Source organism: Vicugna pacos, chromosome 4, assembly GCF_048564905.1.
Source record: "Vicugna pacos chromosome 4, VicPac4, whole genome shotgun sequence".
Classification (NCBI taxonomy): domain Eukaryota; kingdom Metazoa; phylum Chordata; class Mammalia; order Artiodactyla; family Camelidae; genus Vicugna; species Vicugna pacos.
Window position 1 is genome coordinate 39,152,821 of NC_132990.1, and position 21,379 is coordinate 39,174,199.

The 21,379-nt window shown below is 32.8% G+C and overlaps 1 protein-coding gene across 3 annotated transcripts in view; it reads left to right on the top strand.

Annotated features, from left to right (window-relative positions):
• C4H9orf85 (chromosome 4 C9orf85 homolog) overlaps positions 1-18,700 on the top strand; it is a 55,608-nt gene extending 36,908 nt beyond the window's left edge. For all 3 annotated transcript variants that reach the window (XM_006209364.4, XM_072959589.1, XM_072959590.1), the window contains 2 exons: positions 13,786-13,899; positions 14,289-18,700. In XM_006209364.4, the coding sequence (XP_006209426.2) occupies positions 13,786-13,899; positions 14,289-14,427 (253 nt within the window). In that variant the 3' untranslated portion in view covers positions 14,428-18,700. The remainder of the gene's footprint in view (positions 1-13,785; positions 13,900-14,288) is intronic.
• Positions 18,701-21,379: the final 2,679 nt, after the last annotated feature.

Genomic DNA, 21,379 nt, shown 5'->3' on the forward strand with positions numbered 1-21,379 from the left:
CCCCCTTTCCCTGCCCCTCAGGTCTTGGTAACCACCATTCTACTTTCTGTTGTTATGAATTTGACTACTTTAAATACCTCATATAACTAGAATCATATAATGATTGTCCTTTTGTGACTGGTTTATTTATTTAGCATAGTATCTTCAAGGCTCATTTATGTTGTAGCATGTGACAGAATTACCTCCCATTTTAAGCCTGAATAATATTCCATTATATATACATATACCATATTTTGTTTGTCCACACATCCATGGGTGGACATTTAGGTTGCTTCCACCTCTTGGCTATTGTGAATACTGCTGTGAACATTGTTGGGCAAATATCTCTTCGAGACTCTGTTTTTAATTCTTTTGTATATATGTACCCAAAAGTGGGATTGCTGGATCATATAGTAGTTCTATTTTCATGAGGCTTCTCCATACTTTTTTCCACAGCGCAGGAACTATTTTATAATCCTACCAACAGTGCAAAATGGTTCAAATTTCTCCACATATTTGCCAACATATCTTAACTCCTTTGTTTTTATTGGGAAGAAGTATTGTACTCTTGAAAGTCTGCTTAGTAAATAGTACTGCTGCCCTCATTTTTCAAAGAAAGCAAATTAATGCTCGGAAAGCACCAAATGTATCCACCAGCTACTGGTTAAATCATGACAGTACCTTGCACTCATTCCTTGGTGCTGGATTATTGTATTTGTTCATCATTTGGCACTCATTACTTGTATTTGTTCATTGAGCAAACACTATAACATGAATCTCCTTGAACCAGTTATAATCATATTTTAGATAGATAGATTCCATTTGTAAGTATCCAAACTGTACTTGCTTTCAGTGCTTAGGAACTGAGCATACAACTTACCTCACTATGAAGTACTTGAAGAGTAATATTTGCTGTGTGCAGTGACCAGTCCAAATTGAGCCCTTATTCCTTCATATAATCTGAATTTATAGCATCTGAATGAAGATCCATTGTTAAGTGGCTAATTCTACAATCTACATGTTCTAAACATTTTGACTTGCCTCCCATTTGGTATATTGTAAAAGAGAGCACATTTGTCAGCTTTTTGCATTCTAGCAGCACAGCTTCTTTTATTAAAATACACCCTTGACAAGTCTCTGGGCTATCATTGGCAAAAATCTATATTACATGCATTAGAAAAATAAGTAGATTTAAATGAAAAAGAAAAATTAATGGACTTTTAAATGAATTACTAGGTAAAGAATTTTTGCTTATTTTTTCCCTTTTTTAAGTTTGAAGAAAATATTTGTATGAGAACATCTAAAAATTAAATGGTTTATTGTAGAATCTTCTAATAGAAAAGTTGTTTCAGTGCTAATAAACACTGATGCTTAATATAATTAACTGGGATGGAAATGAAAAACCTTTATATGTTATAATAGGATCATAGCCAGAGAAGGCTCTTGACTTGGTGATATTTTATGTAGGGAAATGGCTACAGATTGATGAACAGAGTTGAATTCCTTAAAAATTGGATACTTAATTTATGTGTTTATTGCCTGAAGGCTGGCTTTTTTCTTCTTCCTTCCTCCCCTCCTTTCCTTCCTTCTCTCCTTCCTTCCTTCCATTTTTCAATTTTTACCATTTAAATATAGCAATTGGATTGTTTATCTGGTTTATAGATTGTTAATCTTGGTGGGATTTGTGAAAATTATTGCTGGAATTCTAAAGAGAATTTTAAGAAGGTGATACTGTTTGAGGAATCATGGTAAAAGCAAAGGAAAAGATCTCAAATTCTTAGAGCTGGCCTAAGATCATATAAGCTAGATTTCGCTTTAACTCGAGTACTATGAGTTTTTCCATTTTCTGATAGCATCTTAAGCAAGTAGGTAATTAAGATATGTATTTGTATTGAACTTTGCACTTTTTTTCAAAGCTTCATCATATATATTGGATTCTAGTAAGAACCCTTTGAGGGTAGGAGTAGCAGATAAGAAAGTGGTGAAAAATTAGAAAAATTGGGTGACTTACCCTTGGCACAGCTGGGAAGCAGCAGATTCAAAATTAGAATGCAGAGATGTTTGTTTTTTCATAATCTCTCATTCCTGGCTTTCATCTGAATGTCAGATCCCTAAATTTGACTCAAAGTTATCCACCGCAACTTGAACCATTCCTGTACCTTAAATTAACCAACACAGAGTTTTCCTTTATAGAATGAAAATATATCTGCTAGAAAACTTTATTTTGTATAACCAATTTTCCTTACTTAATCTACAAGAAACAAAAAACTGGACCTGGATTTGAAAGGTCATTTAGTATAATCCACATGTTTTGTTAGGAACAAAACTGTCTTTAGGTAGAATCCAGGGTAATGATGGAGGATAATTACCCTAAACATACCTCTTTTCTGACAAAGGAGATGGGATTGCTAGCTATAACAGAAGAGATTTGGTTTAGTTTGCAATTGTTTTAAATAACATCTTTAAATAGCGTACAAGACACTGTGCTGTGTATTACAGAAGATACCAGAATGATTCTCTGACATCAAGGAATTTACAATCTGTTAGGAGAGATGGACCCACATATAACTCTTGGGCATAAGGCAAGAAGTTCTAGGTGTAAGTAAAAGGAGACAGAGACCCAAAGGACACAAGTTAAGACGGCAGAGGAATTATGAAATGAAAACAGGAGAGATAGATCTATAAAAGGTAGAAGAGTGCTATAAACAATGTTAGCAGAAAATCCTATGAGGAAGGCCCCAGGGAATGGAGGGAAAATAAACATAACACCCCCTTCCCTTTGATGGACAATGCAGATACTCTAGAGCTGTCTCTATATGTCTTGTCTTTGGATTCTACATAAATTGTCACTTGTTCATTCATTTGCTTTTGTTAGTTTTTCTTTCCTCTTATTACATAATCTAGGTGATTCATAAACATTAATGTGTTGCATGTCAAAAAAGATTTTCTATCTGCTTTGAAACATATATTTAATGAAGAGAAAATAAGACAGAATTTTGGTTTAGTGGTTGGTTTTCTAGCCTATAAAAAGTATGTTGATCATTTTTCTTTTGTTCTTTTAGCAAACAAAGGTAAACATTGTTATATGCTATGATGTGATCAGTTCCTCCATTTATCTGTCAGTAATATGAGAGTCACCACATTCCAGAGTCCTTGAGTGGAGTTTTAGTCACAGGTCACTCTTTATGTCATATCATAGTATATAGTGACTTTAAACCCTGTCTTTATTCTTGCCTGGAACCTTGGTCCTTAATATTTAAAGGTAAAGTGGAGTTTTCATTATTGTCATCCCTTGTGCACCCATGCGTAAAGCCTACTTTTTGACATTAATATTGATTGATACAGCAAGTTTTGATTTAAAATTGCCTGCTCCAAGTAATAATTTTGAGTAATAAGTTCCATTTTTTCTTTTTCTAAACTACTCTTGGTGGAGGTAAATATTTTGTACTCTTTTAAGAATTATTCTAATCAAATCTACTGCAATAAAAACAGGTAGTAAAATCTTTCTGCTAATTTTCAGATACGTCATTTAGGGACACAGGGAAGTTCTTCTTCTCAAAGTTCTTGGAATTTGGGAACGTCGTTTCCTTAAAAGCATTTCCTAGGTAGCATAAGATATAATTTCTTAGTATGGTTTCAGGATCTTTCTGTGTTAGCACAGATTACTTAGAGCCACTGTAGGCAATGTCACTTTATGGAACTCTGTCAATGTGAGTTTCTATTACCTGTATACCAAGGGTGGAGCACCACAGCTCACTGTTTATGAAAGCACCTAGTCATCACACTGTGAGAGGATCACAAGTAGAACTGAACTGTGATAAAGGTTAAAGCCTAATAATATAACCAAGAAATGAAGGCCATGCCAGAGAAGTTGTGGCAGAGTAAAATCAGTCTTTTACTTCTAGAAGTTTTAGAAATATAAGATCAGCTTCCGGAAGGATCCCAGCAGCCGACTATGGCTACTGTTGCGGAGCAGCTGGGGCTGGTGGAGATGGAGGATTTAAAGAGGCTCGTCAGGGATCCAGAAGATACAGTAAGATGTGCAAAACTCTTTAAGAATTGTGCAAACAGGTTTCCAGGCTCCTGCTTATCATCTTATTTTGGAAGGAATTTTAATATTCTGGATAATCAGACTTCTTTTTTCTAAAACTTATAAATTACAAGAATGATCTGATCTTACAGTCAAGGAAAAGGAAGAACTGATTGAAGAGTGGCAGCCAGAACCTCCTGTCCCTCCTGTCTCGAAAGACCATCCTGCTCTCAACTACAACATCGTTTCAGGAAATGAAGCATTACGCTGGAGAGGCTGTGGAGAAAGGGGAACCCTCCTACGCTGCTGGTGGGAATGCAGTTTGGTGCAGCCACTGTGGAAAACAGTATGGAGATTCTTCAAAAGACTAGAAATAGACTTAACGTATGACCCAGGAATCCCGCTCCTGGGCATATATCCAGAAGGAACCCTACTTCAGGATGACACCTGCACCCCAGTGTTCATAGCAGCACTATTTACAATAGCCAAGACATGGAGACAGCCTAAATGTCCATCAATAGATGAGTGAATAAAGAAGATGTGGTATATTTATACAGTGGAATACTACTCAGCCATAAAAAGCGACAACATAATGCCATTTGCAGCAACATGGATGCTCCTGAAGAATGTCATTCTAAATGAACTGCACCAGAAAGAAAGAAAAATACCGTACGAGATCGCTCATATATGGAATCTAAAAAAACAAAAACAAAAACAAAAACGAACAAGCAAAGCATAAATACAAACAGAAACAGACTCATAGACATAGACTACAAACTTGTGGTTGCCAAGGGGGTGGGGGGTGGGAAGGGATAGACGGGATTTCAAAATTGTAGAGCAGATAAACAAGATTATACTGTATAGCACAGGGAAATATACACAAGATCTTATGGTAGCTCACAGAGAAAAAAATGTGACAATGAATATATATACGTTCATGGACAACTGAAAAACTGTGCTCTACATTGGAATTTGACACAACATAAGATGATTGTAAATCAATAAAAAATGTTTAAAAATGTTAAAAAAAAAAAGAAATATAAGATCAGTTCTTTTCCCATTAGTATTTATTATCTAGATCAGTGGGTCTCAAAGTTTTTATTCTCAGGACCTCTTTATGCACTTAACAATTACTGAGGACCCCAGACAACTTGGTTTATATGGATTTTAATGGGTTATATCTAATGATATTTATTGTATTAGATATGAAAACAGACATTTTAAAATGTAACAAATATTAATATAAGCAACATGCCCATTAAATGTTACTATTAATAACTTTCTATGAAAAATAACTTTTGAAACCAAAATATTAATAAGACAAGTGGCATTGTTTTAAATTTTTATAAATTCCATTAGTGACTGGCTAATAGAAAGAAGAGGGAACAGTACATTTTAAAAAGTATATAAGTAAATTTTATTCCTTCTGTATAGCACAGGGAACTATATTCAATATCTTGTAATAACCTTTAATGAAAAAGAATATGAAAACGAATATATGTGTATATGTAACATGACTGGGACATTATGCTATACACCAGAAGTTGACACATTGTAACTGACTATATTCAATTAAAAAATAAAATAAAAAGAATGTAAGGAAATTTTAATAACTTTTTCCAGATAATTGCAGAAATTCATCTTTGATAGTATACCAGATCTTAGAAAGGGATGTGAAGAAATTAAAGGTTAGTTACCATGCAGAATCTGAAACCACATCAGTGAATTACACTAAAATTCATTGGTCTGTCTAGCACATTGATTGGATCTTTCATTCATGTATGATTTTGTAACATCGTGCATTTGCTCATTGGAAAATACTAGTTTAGTGAGTTGTACAGATCTTCCAAATGTTGCTGTGTTTTATTAGAATATAAAAAGTCGTGTTAATACTACAAGGATGTCTAAAAAATCTGTATTTTTAAATTTTTTGTTATTTAACTATAAGTTTATAAAGGTGACAAATACAGTAATTACTAGTACAGTTTGGGGCCACTGTCTTTGTTCGGGCTAAGTTTCCAGCGCTTGTAGTACCAATTAAAAAGAATGAGACTCAAAGAAGTTAAAGTGACTTTCAGTGATTATATGGCAAGGATATGTCAAAGGCAGACTAGATCTAGATCTCTTGTTTCCCAAATCAGTTCTTTTTCTTATTAAAGTGACTTTCAGTGATTATATGGCAAGGATATGTCAAAGGCAGACTAGATCTAGATCTCTTGTTTCCCAAATCAGTTCTTTTTCTTAAAGTACATAATATTACTTTTTCTTCCTTTTGGGTTTTTTTATTGTTAAAAAAAGTAAATATGGTAACATTTTAAAAAAGTGTATTACTGTCTCCTTTGTCAGTAAACATTGTTCATAAGAGTAACCTGTGTTTATGATTGTTTAAACAGCTCTAGAGTTCTCTTAGTAAAAGACTTACAGAATTTTCAAAATATAGACATTTTCGGGGAAAATTAGATGAAATTTATACTTAGGTGAATTTCAGCTTTTCTTTACTATGCATTTTATGAGAAAAATATTTAGGAGTGATTAAATAATTTACATCTATTTTTAAAGGTGTTTCAAGATACTGCAGATGTTTTATGACAACTTGGAATGTATATCTCTTATCATTAAAATAATATCTAAACCAGTCCATGCTTAAGATCAAGATTCTTTGGCTAGATGAATGTGACATTTTTAGGTGAAAAAAAGCCTGTAACTCAATTGCTTTCAGGCTTTCTCTCAATCTTCTTCCCAAGGAGATGTAAAGCCTAGATTAAGAGATTTGAAAGAGAAGGGCTAGAAAGATCTCACTTCTGTGACAGAGAAGTTGGAATGTTGAAAACCTCTAAAAATGTATATAATTTACATTTTCACAAACATTTCACATTTATAAAAATGAAACGTCATTTTAAAAATGTGTGTGTGTATATTTCCTTATAAGATAGGTATATTTATATTCACAGAGCTACTAGCCTAATACAACCTGTTTTTCAGAATGGATTTAAATTTGAAAAGAGCATAATTGCTTTCAGCAACAGAATTCCTTCTGTTTTCAACCAGTTTTAGGAACACTGGAAAGCCTCCCACCCCCAACTCAATCAAGGCGGTATTGCTTTGATCTGGTCAAGAGTTCTCAAGTGGTAATGTGCATAAGAATTTCTTGAATAATTTGTTAACCAAAAGATTCTTTGGACCCTTCCCCAAGATTCTGATTATGTAAATAATAGGTGGAGCCCAGGGATCTGCATTTTAATAAGCTATGCAGGTGTTTGAGCCAGTGTTAAAAGTCACTGTTTTGAGAAAGAATGTAGAATCTGGTATCTTTTGACTCCAGATTCCAAAACAGGATATCCCATTTTAAGCCTATTTTACATGTAAATTTTAACATTAACAATTCTGTAAATACGGTTTTATCCCTGAATTAGCAATTTGAATACTTAAGAATTGATTTACCCCAGGAGTCCCTATTATGAAACAACATACTCATAAAAATGAAAACATATATGCTAATTTCTTTGAAGCTTCAGAAAAACCTGAGACAGAAGTTCTTTAAAATTATTTTAAAACTTTAAAAAATTGAAGCCAAAAAACATTGTGAAAACTGTCCTAATCCATTTGAATTATTAGAATTTTTGTGTGTTCTAAGAGCATAAATTTTTATTCTAATTTTTATTGCAGAGTGATTAAGTAAAACTTTTTAGAAAGTCAAAACACAAACATACCAAATAATTTAACAAAACTTTTTAGTGATTATTTTCACTTTGTGTATCAGAGGTTTTTTTTTTTTAAACTAACTTTTTTTCCCCTAGTCTAGTCTCTTTTAATAGTGAAATTTACCCTTTGTAGTGCACAGTGTTTAAAAACAAAATTCAGCTCAGTGAATTTTTAAAATCTTATTGACTCTATTCAACAATTTATAAATTAGGTATCATCCAGTTTAGCAGATGGAAAGGAGTTCTGAGGAGCTGTAGAAAATGAAGGACTTTTGTAGGCAGAAGGGAGGGGGAACAAGGAAGTTACACTTGACAAAAATCAGACTGGTTATTGCAAGGGCACTTTCCTTTAGAGGGTGGCAGGGGTCTGTCAGACAGATTGCATAACTTGTGCTGACTAGGCTATTCCTGATTGGTTTAAACTTCCATTTCTGGGAGAGCTGAAGCTAAAATTCTCAGTTTGGCGATTTGGGGCTTAGCTTAAGTGAATCTATTTATAAGTTTTGACAAATGAATACAGTTGTGAGACCAAAACCTCAATTAAGATATAGAGCAGTTCTGTTACCCCCAAATATTCCTTTGTGCCACTTTATAGTTCCTCCCACCTCACTCCCAATCCCAATGTTTACCTTTTTACAGAATGCCATACATATTGGAACCATATAGTATATAATCTTTTGAGCCTGGCTTCTTTAACTTAACATAGTGGATTTGATATTCATCCTTGTTGTTGTGTGGATTAGGTCCATTTTATTGCTCAGTAGTATTCCATCAAGATGTCCCACCAGTTACTTGTTCATTCACCACAGCTGATGGACATTCAGCTTTTGTTAGTTTTTGGTACTTATGAATTATGCTGCCATAAACATTTATGTCCAGGGTTTTGTGTGAGTGTATGATTTCATTTCTCTTGAGTAAGCATCTAGCAGTGAGATTACTGGCTTGTATGGTAAGAGTACGTTTATGAGAAACTATTTTCCATAGTGGCTGTATCATTTGCATTCTTACTAGCAGTGTATGAGAGTTCCAGATGTTCTGCTTCCTTATCAATACTTAGGATTGTTGGAGTTTTGTTTTGTTTTGTTTTTCTTCAAGTTTTGTTTTGTTCTATTTTAGCCATAAGTGAGTAGCTATATTTCATCATGATTTTAAGTTGCATTTCTCGATGACTAGTGAGGCTGAGAATCTATTTATGTGCTTATTTTGCATACTTATTTGTTTCCATTCGTATCTGTAGCTCATGTTTATTGAATTTCATTTTACTTATTACTGAGTTTTGAGAGTTCTTTATATATTGCAGGTACAAATCTTTTATCAGATATGTATTTTGCAAAAATTTTTTGCTAACCTCTGACTTGTCTTCTCATTCTCTTAATAATGTCTTTTGAAGTGGGGAAGTGTTTTATTCTGGTGAAGATCTATCTAATTTGTCAGGGTTTATTGACTAATTTGTTGTATTTAAGAAATCTTTAAGGAGGGTATAGTGCAGTGGTAGAGTACATACCTAGCACTGTTCAATTCCCAGTACCTTGGTTAAAAATAAACAAATAAATAAACTTAATTACCTCCTCTCAGTAAAAAAAATAAAAACAAAAAACAAAAACCTTCAAATAGCATTGTGTTTAAGAAAAAAATCTTAGCCTAGCGTAGGGTCACAAAAATTTTCTCTTGGATATTCAATTGTTCCAGGGTCATTTGTTGTAAAGACTGAACTTTCTCCATTGAATTTCCTTTGTACTGGGTTGGAAATCAATTGATTCTATATGTGAGGGTCTATTTCTGGACTCTGTTCTGTCTCATCTATCTATGTGTCTATCTTTTCACCAATACCACACTACTTTGATTACTGCAGCTTTAAGTTATGTCTTGAAATCCAGTCTTGAGAGTCTTCAAACCCTTTTCTTTTTCAAAATTGTTTTAGCTATTATGTTTTTTGCTTTTTCTTATAGCTTTTAGAATCAGCTTGTCAATATGTACAGAAAGTCATTGGTTGTTGCTAGAACATAGAGATGCGGTTTATTTTAGTTTACTAACCCCATATGTTGTGACTTTAATAAACTCACTTTTTTTTAATACTTTTTTTTTGTAGATTCTGTGAGCTTTTCTTCATAGACACCTAATTTTTTTTTCTTGCTATCCAAACTGTATGACTTTTATTTCTTTTTTGGCTTTATTGGACAGCCTAGGACCTCCAATATGTTTTTAAGTGATGAGGGCAGATATTCTTGCCCTGCTCTGGTCTCATGGGAGGGTTATTTACTCTTTCAGCATTAAATATGATATTAGCTGTGGGTTCTTTGTAGATGCTTTTTATTGAGTTGAGGAAGTTTCTTTCAATTCATAATTTGCTGAACGTTTAATCATGAATGGATGTTGAATTTTGTCAGACACCTTTTCTGCATCTATTTAGATTCTCATATGGTTTTTCTTAGAATATTGATTTGGTGAGACACATTTATTGATTTTAATATTGAATCAGCCTTTCATGCCTTTGGATAAACCCCACTTATCATGACATGTCTCCTTTTTATGTATCAATAGGTTTGATTTGCTAACCTTTTGTCACATTTTTACACCTGTGTTCATTAGAAATACTGGTCTGTAATTTTGTCTTTGTTGTATCTTGATGTTAAGGCCTCATCAAATGAGTTAAGAACTCTTCCTATTTTGTTTTCTGTAAGGATTTATATAAAATTAGTATTATCTCTTACATACTTGGGAGAACATTAGAAGAGTAAAGTCATTTGGACCTGGAGTTTTCTTTGTTGGAGAGTTTTTAACCATAATTAAATTTGTCTTTCATGGATAGAGGAGTTTTTAGGTTATCTATTCTTCTTAAGCAAGTTTTTATACTGTGTCTTCTCAGAAATTTGTCTATTTCAAAGAAGTTGTATTTATGGGCATCGAGTTATTCGTAAATTTAATATTTTTTGGATCTGTAGTATTGTCCTCTCTTTCATTCCTGGAATTGGTAATGTACATTCTTTCTTTTTCTCTATCAGTCTTGCTATGTGTTTATGAATTATATTAATCTTTTCAAAAATCCTACTTTGGATTTTATTGATTTTCTCTGTTTTTCTGTTTTCAATTTCATTGATTTCTATTCACATCAATATTGCTTCCTTTGTCTTGTTTGCTTTGAGTTTAATTTACTCTTCTTTTTCTGCTTTCTTAAGGTGGAAGTCTAAATAGTTCCTTTGACTTAATATAAAGATTTAATTATATAAATTTCCCAAGAACTTCTTTAGCCCCAATCCACAAATTTTCATGCTGCCTTTTCATTGTCATTCAGTCAAAATGTTTTCTTATTTCCCTTGTGACTTCCTCTTTGACCTGTGGGACATTTAGAAGTATTTTGTTTAACTTCTATATATTTGGGCATTTCTAGATATTTTTCTGTTATTGATCTCTAGTTGATTTCTTTGTGGTAAGAGAATATACTTTGTATAAACTGTAGAGTTTTGTTTTTAATTTGTTGAGTTGGTTTTATAGCTCAGAATATGGTCTGAGATTCTATTGTATGAATTCTTTATATATTTTGGATATTAACCCTTTATCAGGTACAAGATTTGCAAATGTTTTCTTCTGCTCTGTAGGTTGCCTTTTCATTTTGTTGATGGATTCCTTTGCTGTGCAGAAGTTTTTTAGTGTTATATAGTCCCACTTGTTTATTTTTTATTTTTTTGACTTTACTTTTGATGTGAAATCCAAAAAATCATCGCCAAGACTAATGTCAAGAAACTTACCGCCTGTTTTCTTCCAGGAGTTTTATGGTTTTACATCTTACTTTCAAGTCTTTAATCCATTTTGAGTTAATTTTTGTATATGGTGTAAGACAGTGGTCTAGTTTCAGTCTTTTGCATGTGGCTGTCTATAGTTTTTCCAGTACTATTTATTGAAGAGACTTTTCTTTATTATATATTATTGGCTCATTTGTTATAAATTAATTGACCATAGATGAGTGGGCTTATTTCTATGCTCTTTAGTCTTTTCCACCCATCTATATGTCTGTTTTTATCTCAGTACCATACTGTTTTGATTACTATAGCTTTGTAATACAGTTTGAAACCAGGGAGCCTGATTCCTCCAGTTTTGTTCTTCTTTTTCAGTATTGCTTTGGCTATTCAGAGTCTTTTGTGGTTTCATACAAATTTAGGATTGTTTGTTTTATTTGTATGAAGAATGACATTGAAATTTTGATAAAGAGGACATTGAATCTGTAGATTGCTTTGGGTAGTATGGCCTTTTTAACGATAATGTATGGTTATATACAGAACATTCCATCCAAAAGCAATAAAATAAACATTCTTTCAAGTGCACACGGAACATTCTCCAGGATAGATTGTATGTTAGGCCATAAAAGAAGTCTGGAAAATTTAGGAAGATTAAAATCTTATGTCTCAAGCATCTTTCCCAACCACAGTGGTATGAAACTAGAAATCAATTACAAGAAGAAATCTGGAAAATTCACTAGTTTATGAAGAGTAAATAACATGCTACTGACCAACCACTGGGTCAAAGAAGAAACCAAAGAGAATTTTTTTAAAAAAATACCTTGAGAGAAATGAAAATGAAAATACAGCACACCAAAACATGGGATTCAGCAAAAGCATTTCTGAGAGGGAAGTTCCTAGCAATAAATGCTTACGTTAAGAAACAAGAAAAATCTTAAACAACCTAACTGAATACCTAAAGGAAGTAGCTAATCGAACAAATGAAGCCCAAAGTTAGTAGACGGAAGGAAATAACAAAAGTCAGAGTGAAAATAAATGAAATAAGAATTAAAAAGACAATAGGCAAGATCAATCTAAGAACTAGTTTTTTGTAAAGATAAACAAAATTAACAGGTCTTTAGCTAGAATCACCAAGCGAAAGAGAGACCTCAAATAAATCAAGTATGAAATGAAAGAGGAGATATTGCAACAGATACCACAGAAATACAGAAATACAAAGGATTGTAAGAGATTGCTATGAACAATTGTACATAAGCAAATTTGAGAATCTACAAAAAATTGATAAATTTCTAGAAATATACAACCTACCAAGACTGAACCATGAAGAATCAAAATCTGAAAATTCAATTACTAGTAAGGAAAGGGAATTAGCAAATAAAAACCTTCCAATAAACAAAAGTCCAGGACCAGACAGCTTCACTGGTAAATTCTACTAAACATTCAAAGAAGAATTAATACTAGTCCTTCTCAAACTCTTCCAAAAAATAGAAGAGGCGGGAATACTTCCAAACTCATTTAATGAAGCCAGCATTACTCTGATACCAAAACAGGTAAGGATATCACAAGAACAGAAAATTACAGGCCAATGTCCCTGATAAACATAGAAGCAAAAATCCTCAACAAAATATTAGTAAACTTAATTCAGCAATACACTCAGTAATACGTTAACTATAATCAGGTGGGATTTATTCCAGGAGTATAAACATGGTTCAGATTCCTTTAATCAATCAATATTATAACCACATAAACAAAATGGATAAGAATCGTATGATTATCTCAATAGAAGCAGAAAAACATTTGACATAGTTCAGTGTCCATTTATGATAAAAACTCTCAACAAAGTGTGTATAGAGGGAACATGTCTTAGCATAATAAAGGGGTATATGACAAGCCCACAGCTAACATCGTACTCATTGGTTAAAGCTGGAAGCTTTCCCTCTAAGATCAGGAGCAGGAACAAGGATGCCCACACTCGCCACTTTTATTCAGCATAGTAGTGGAATTCCTAGCCAGAGCAATCAGGCAAGAGAAGGAAATAAAACGAATCCAAATTAAAATGGAAGAAGTAAAACTATAACTATTTGCAGGTGACATTTTTTTAAAAGCTTTAGGAAAGTAGATAAATATCAAGTACTATTATTTTGTAGCTGTAAGCTGTTGTCTGGGAATGCTATAATTAATGTTAAGTAATATGTGAGAGAAATATCTGAGATTGAAACCTAGGAGTTTTGATTTTTAGGCTTATCAGCTATATATTTAGCTATATCCCCCCACTTATTTCATCAAATAAATCTTAGATAAATAGTAAAAATTAAGATTTGGTTTTCTTTTCCACTTTTAGTGTTAAATGTTTACAAAAGACAGTAAAGGATTCTTATCACATAATGTGTAGACCATGTGCCTGTGAACTCGAAGTTTGTGCCAAATGTGGAAAGAAAGAAGACATTGTTATTCCGTGAGTATTTCTTTTTATGTTTGGGGTTTACTGTTTTTGTAATTGATAAGTGAATTTTCTTTTGAGGAAACATTCAGTAGCTCTGAGTCTTAAGATGCACTACATATCACATTACTGTAGACATTTTCTACCTAACAGGAAAAAAAAGTTTTAATTGTTAAATTTTTCTATCATTATGATAAAAGTGAAACATTATTTTTAGGAAATTAAAATGTTTATCTGTGAGGTTCATATTTATTACATATTACAAAAGAATCTTCAAGGCTCTTTTCCTCTTTACTTATTAAGCTCCTGTTAATCAAGAAATATAGTGTGCAGGTCTTTTCAGTCTATACAGTTAAATAATGAAACCCTGAGAAATAAATAGAATTTTTTTCTTCCATTTTTAGGTTTAATAAAGAACCAGAAGATACAGAAAATCATCTATGTTCCAACCACAGGAAAAGCTGCAGAAGAAATGAAGAAAGTGACGATTTAGATTTTGAAATTGACTTCAGTGACACAGAAAATGACAATCAAATGGATTAAACATATAAATTTGCTTTGTCTGATTTTTGAACTTTTTTTCTCTTTATTTTGGAAAAATCTCAAACCATAAGAAAAGTGACAGTATATAGTACAGTGAACCTTTGTATACCCTTCACTTAGATTCACAGCTGTTAACCATTTTGCTACATTTTCTTTATATTTGAATAGATGTGTATGGATATGTGTTTTATTTGCTGAGTCATATGAAAATAAGTGTCAGACATTGATTTTGAGCTTTATATAAAATACTTACACTGTGCATGTTATTTTGTATCTCTTCTTATTTCATTCTTACGGAGTTTATGAGATTGTTCCATGTTGTTGTAAGAGCTCTAATTTGTTAATTTTGCATTACTGTGTTTTTATTCTATTGTATTTACATACCACAATTTATTTATCCTCTCCAAGTTGTTTCACGATTTGCCTGTTATAAACAGTGCTTCCACAAACATTGATGTAGGTGTTTCTTGGTATACATGTCTTGTTTCTTGGTACATTTTCTGTTAGGTATATCTAGCAGTGCTAGAGGGCATTAGGTATCTGCATCTTCACTACTACTGCATAATGTTAAGCTGTCTTTCCAGAAGAATTGTTACCTTCCTTTCCCATAGCAATGTATTAGAATTCCTGTGTTTTGTATTCTTTCCAGCACTTGGAATCAGACTTTTAAATTTCTGTCCTTTTCATGTGTATGCAACATGTGTCTGTTTTATTAATTTGTGTTTTCCCAGTTACTAATAAGAGTCCCCTCTAACATTTATTGACTATTTGGTTTTTGGATAATAGATGATATTAAGGAGTCATTTTGTTAAAGTGTAGTAATATTATTTGAGAAATGTATATTGAAATATTTAAGAGTGTAAGATCAATTTTCTTTAAAATATTTCAGCATAAAAAAGTAAAGATCCAGATGGCATCATCATCATTTCAGTAGCATCAAAAATATATTAACTAGGAGTAAATTTTAAAAATACTCAAGAACTCCATTGACAAAAATATAAAATCCTATCAAGACATTAAAATTAAATGGAGAGGTAATTGGAAAAAGATAAACAGAGAGAGACATTGTGTTCATGATATAGAAGCCTCTAAGTTTACAATCTACGGAAAATTTCTCTACCACAAATTTGTGTGGTTTACCTTTTTGCTTATAAGTTTATTTTCTGAGCTATGTAACTTTTGTGGTTAAAGAGCCAACTAAATTATTATTGATCTAGCATGAATTCTTTCCCATGGGAATGAGTTATAATTTCTCAGATTACCTTACTAAAGAGAAATTTAACAAAGAGCATCACCTAGTGACATATACTAATATCTACATTTCAATCTTTAGTGCTAAGGGAGATTTTGTTTGGTTTTTTAAATAGACTTTAATTGCTGCATTTAGTATATTTGCATACCTTTAGTACTATCCTTCTAATCTAAAAATTCTTTTTATTGGAAATCATCATGGATCTAAATCTGGGCTCTGCCACTTGCTTGCTGTATGAATTGTCACATTAATTAATCTTTCTGTGCGTTGGTTTTTATGAGGTTGATAGAAGGATTAAGTATTTTGATATGTAAAATGCTTGGAACCTATGAGAGCACTAAACGATTGATATTACTGCTACTATGTGATTTTATATATATATATATATTCATTAATAATTATTAGTTGGAAATGAAGTAATTAGTAATTCTTAGTAATGAAGATATCAATTTGGTTGTTTGTCTACATTCTGCAAAAGAAGAGTTATACATATATGTTCCATATATAGGAAATGCAGAATGTGTATGTATATATATAAGCAGAGTTTGTGCTTTCAACTACTGCACTATAGTATCACTCCATCACATGTCTAAAGCATTTCTAAAGGTAAACAGAGGAAGCTGTATTCAAGTGGAGGACATGGCATGAACAAATTATTTGGTGACTAAAAAGACTTGAGATAATAATAGTAATAATATAATAATAGCTATTCATTCATTCAACAGATAATCATTGAGCACCTATGTGTGCAAGGTACCGCAATGAACAAAGCAAGAGATCCCTATCCTTTCTGACAAAACCTTTTATTGGGTGAAGACAGGCAACAGGCAATAAACATAGTAAGTAAATTATAAGTTAGAAAATAGAAAGTGCTATGGGAAAAAAATAAGGCATGGTAGGGTGATTGGGAGTCTAAGGGTGCGGATGGGGTGGGGATGAGGGTGCACAAGTTGATGGGAAGTGGGCTATGATTTTTAAGTATGTTGGGGAAGAATATTCCAGGCAGAGGAAGCAGCCACTGTAAGGTGGTGTGTTCAAGGAACAGCAAGGAAGGGAGTGATTAAGTTGGAGAATTGTTAAAAAAAAAAAAAAAAGTTGGAGAATTGTAAGAGATAAGATCAGGAAGGTATTGGAGGCCAGATCATGTGAAACCTGCTTTTAAGATTTATTTTTTTTAATCTTTGGTTTTCAGCCATTTGACTGATTTCTACCGTGTGAATTTCTTATTTATACTACTTTCAGTCTTCTGAGTATCCTAAATCTTTTGGGCACTGTTCTTAAACAGACTTGGAAAATTGTTGGCCATTGTTTCTTAAAATACTGCTTTTTCCTATTCTTTTCTCTCCTTCTAGTACTCCAGTTATACATACTGTTAATAAACCTTTCTGACTATGTCCCAAACATGTCTTTCTCATGTTCTGCTTTTTCCCCCCATTTGTTTTTTCCTTTCTTTGTTTCAGTTTGTATATTTTCTATTGATCTTTCTTTGTATTTGTAATTAATGTCTTCTATATAAACAGAATTAGTGTGTTCAGTATGCTTTTAAGCCCATCTAATAAATTCTGAATTTCCGATACTAAATTTTGCAGTTCTTAAACATCCACTTGATTTTCTTTGTAGATTATAACTGTTGAAATATTCCATACTACCTATCTTGTGCATCTTTTTCTATGTTTTTCTGATGTATTATTCACAGTTATGTTGAAGTCCTTGTTCACATTTGTTGGCCTTTATTGATTATTTTATCTCTTGATTATTGGTCACTTTACCATGCTTTTCACATCTAATAATTTTTACTTGTGCCAGAAATTATGGATGGTACATTTTAGACACTTCCTCTGAAAAATAAATTACTGTAGATCACCTTGATCCTGTCAAAACCTGAGTTAAGGCTTTGTTAGGGGTGGTCTATTTCAGTTTCACACTTATTCCTGTCTCTTACTTCTTGAGTATTGTCTTTATTACTAGGCGTATATTTTCTGAAGTCAATGCCACCAGTATTCACCAAGTAATCTCCCCTCTAGGTGAGCCCAAACTCCAACACTCAGTGACCTCTGAAGTCTGCCGAGCTCTCAGCCTCACAGCAGCTGTTCTGTGCTAGGATGCCTGGAGTTGCGTCCTTCATGTGTGCATCTTAAGAGAATAAGGAGTGACCAGAGAAGTAGAAGGAGAACAAGAAAGGGTGTCCTGGAAGGCATGGAGTGCATGTATTTAGTGCTTACTGTATCCTGGCACTGCTCTAAACTAAGTCCTTTACATGATAAGCCCCATGAATATTCATTATGGCCCTTGAATGTTATGATAACTACACATTTATAGATGAGAAACTGAGATTAAATAATTTGACATACAGCTGGAAAGTGTGTAGGTCCAGGTTTTGACCCTATACAATCATCTGATCTCGAACCCTGTTCTGCACGTCAGGGTTAGTATGCTAAAGAAAAATATGTGAGTTGCTGACTGGATTGACTCCACCATTTTTCGTACTACTCTTCCAGGGCTCTGCTGACAGTCATTCCCACTGCCAGACTTTCCTGTTCCATTATTTTGTATAACTTAGGGCTTTTCTCTTTTTTCCCTGAAGAACTGTTGGGTCCCAGGTATCATTGCTTGAGTTTTTAGCCACTGCTGATATACCTGAATTTAAATCACCTTTTTTATACTCTCCTCCATGCTTGTTGATTTCCATATATGAATCATAATACCTATAATTTTTCTAATCAGTCATGTCATTTTATTGTGAGACCTACCTGCATAATGGAAGGAATACGAGTGTTTGCAGGCAATTCTGGGTATATCTAGTCGCTGTATTGGGAAGGTAAGTTGTAGTGATTATCTCCTAATATGGTAATTATTAGAAAAAAAAGTTGTGTGCTTATATATTTTTTCATCATGAAAAATAAACAGCAATGTTCTTAGTACATATTCTCCATTTTTCAGGTGGCTTAACTAAGACTCAGAGGTTAAGTAACTTGTCAAAGTCAAGAATGTAATAAGTAATAAACCTGAGGTTCAAACCAAGTCTCTGTGGCTTCAAATCCTATATTATTTTAACCGTATTTATGCAAAATTACAAACATTCCATATTCCAGAACACTTTTATTTCTTGAGTGAAATGTATAACAACATTAACTTGAACACACCTCTGTCCTTTCCTTATGTCCCTCTTTCTGTGTCTTTTCCCTCCCACATAAACATTAGTCCTGTACTGAATGATTGCCCTGTTCAAAAGCTACATTTTTTAAAATAAAAAGATTATAGAAATTCTCCATATAACTTTTGGCATCGAATTTTTGTCACTCATTGTGTTCAAGTTTGTCATAATATTGAATGTTGCAAGACCATTTTCCATGATTTTTACTGTGGAAACAGGAGTATGTTGGGATTACCATTCTAATTAGTATGCTAATGAGTCTTACAGTTTCATCAGTAATTATACATATGGAAAAAAAAATCATGCATCCCTTAATCTCATAAATAAGACTTTTTAAGGAAGTAAAGCACCAGGCTTTCAAAACATAGCACTACATAAAACTACACATGAGATTATATCGTTTACTTCTATATAATCTTAAAATGTATAATCTTAAAAATGTGTTTCCTTTCAAAGGAATTAATTTGCATTATAAAACAAAGTTGGTACTTCATACTAATGTGGAGGGTTTTAAAAAATACATTGTTGGATATAAAATTGCAAATGGTACCTGAGTATCCAAACATTGACTAAGTGATACAATATTCCATCAAAATTTTGTTTAGAAGTTTCTGTAACCTCCAGAAACACTGATTTGAAGTATATAAATTAAATTATAATATTCAGTATATGTATAGTTATTTAAATATTTAGAATTAACTTTTCATTTTTAAGGGAAACCAAATGTCTTTGAATTCAACATTAAGTTGCAATTAACATTTTAAAAATTATTCATTGTCCATGTATGAACCTCACAGATACGATGAACAAAAGAACCCAAGCACGAGATTATATATTTTACAATTCCCACTTATACAAAGTTCAAAAATAGTCAAAACTAATGATGAAAGACATCAGAATAGTGGTTACCTTTGTGGGTGTGGTATTGACTAGGAAGGGACATAAAGGAACCTTCTGGGGTGGTGGCATTGCCCTTATCTTGACCTGGGTGACAGTTAACACAAGTGTGTAAAGATACAAAATTCAACAGGATTTGTTCACTTTATTGTATCTAAATTTTACCTGAATTTATAGTACTTATAGTACTTAATTTGAAAAATAGTATATTGTTACCAAATACATGCCTTGAAATAAAGCAATGTAAATCTTGATTTCAGGAAGAATAGCAGGTAGAGGAACTTGGAGGCAGATCTATGTGAATCCTAACCCTGCTAACTAGCTGTGTGACCCTGGGCCAATTTCCTAGTGAAGTTACCTTCTGTGTACCTTACCTACTTGTAAAATGAGGACAGTGATTTCTACAATATGAGATTGCTGTGAGTTTAAATATAACATTTATAAAGCTCGTGGCTGATAGGATTTGCTCCTTTCATGATGTTTATAAATAATACTTTATAAGTTTTTTTTAGACCTTTTCTTTTGAATTATCCTAAGATGCTCTGTGAGGGTGAGAAGTAGGTAAACTGGAAATTCTTGGGTGGAGGACAAAGAAAGAAACCTTGATACAGAATTCCTATTCTACTGATAAAAGAGGCAGACTCTCCCAATGAAAGCATTTATGTAAGAAATAGCAGACTTACTATTGTCTGTTTTTAGTCCTTGTGAAGGATAAGCCCTTCAATAACAACATTTACAAATTTTTTAGTACAATAGCAAGCTTTAGAAAAGATATTTGACAGTAACAACTTTATAAACTGCCCTTCATTTGTTTGTTAAAACTAAGTAATACCATATTGCCAACTGTAATTAATATCACACACAGAAATTTGCTAAGAAATTTTAGAAAATCAAATGATGAAAAATTTGTATTTTAAAATAAGTTAATAAATTAAAAGTACAAAATAAATTAGAAAAGCATATTCCATTACACTGAACATTTATTTAAATTTTAAGCTTGCATATTTAAACTACAGATACAACTTTTTGCTTAACTGAGTATGACATTATCTATTCCACTTTTTATTTTCACTTATTTAATCTAGTCACAAATTTATTTGCAGCGTGTATTTTCTTTAATCTGTAAAATTTTTTTTTTTTTTTTTTTTTTTTAGCATTATGAAGAAAAATCATGGTAACGTCAGGAACAATGACCTAAATGACCGGCAGAGGAAATGAATTGGCCCTGGGGAAATTGCCAGAACCAGCTGAGGTTAGGAAAGTCTCCTGCGGGACAGAGCTGACGTCCCTTAGCAGAGGATATTACAGCATGTCCGCACAGTCAGGAAACACAAGATAAACTGTGTTATTTACGCTTTCAAATAACGTAGCCAGTATGTTTTCTGGTGAAGTGCTCTAAATTTAAAGCAATCGGTCCAATTGTTATTATAGAAAAATATTAACCAATACACTACAGAGTGTCCAGAACATCTGGAAACACAGGGAGAATATTTGTATTTGTTATGCTTCACCCAAAAGCACACTGAACATACGATTTGGAAGTACAACTGAACAGTTCCACACTGTTTAAAAATAAGTTTCTCCTACGTTTCTCGCCTTGCCACACTTGTGGCTGCCAGCTGAAGAAGGCAGGTGCAGCGAGAGTGGCT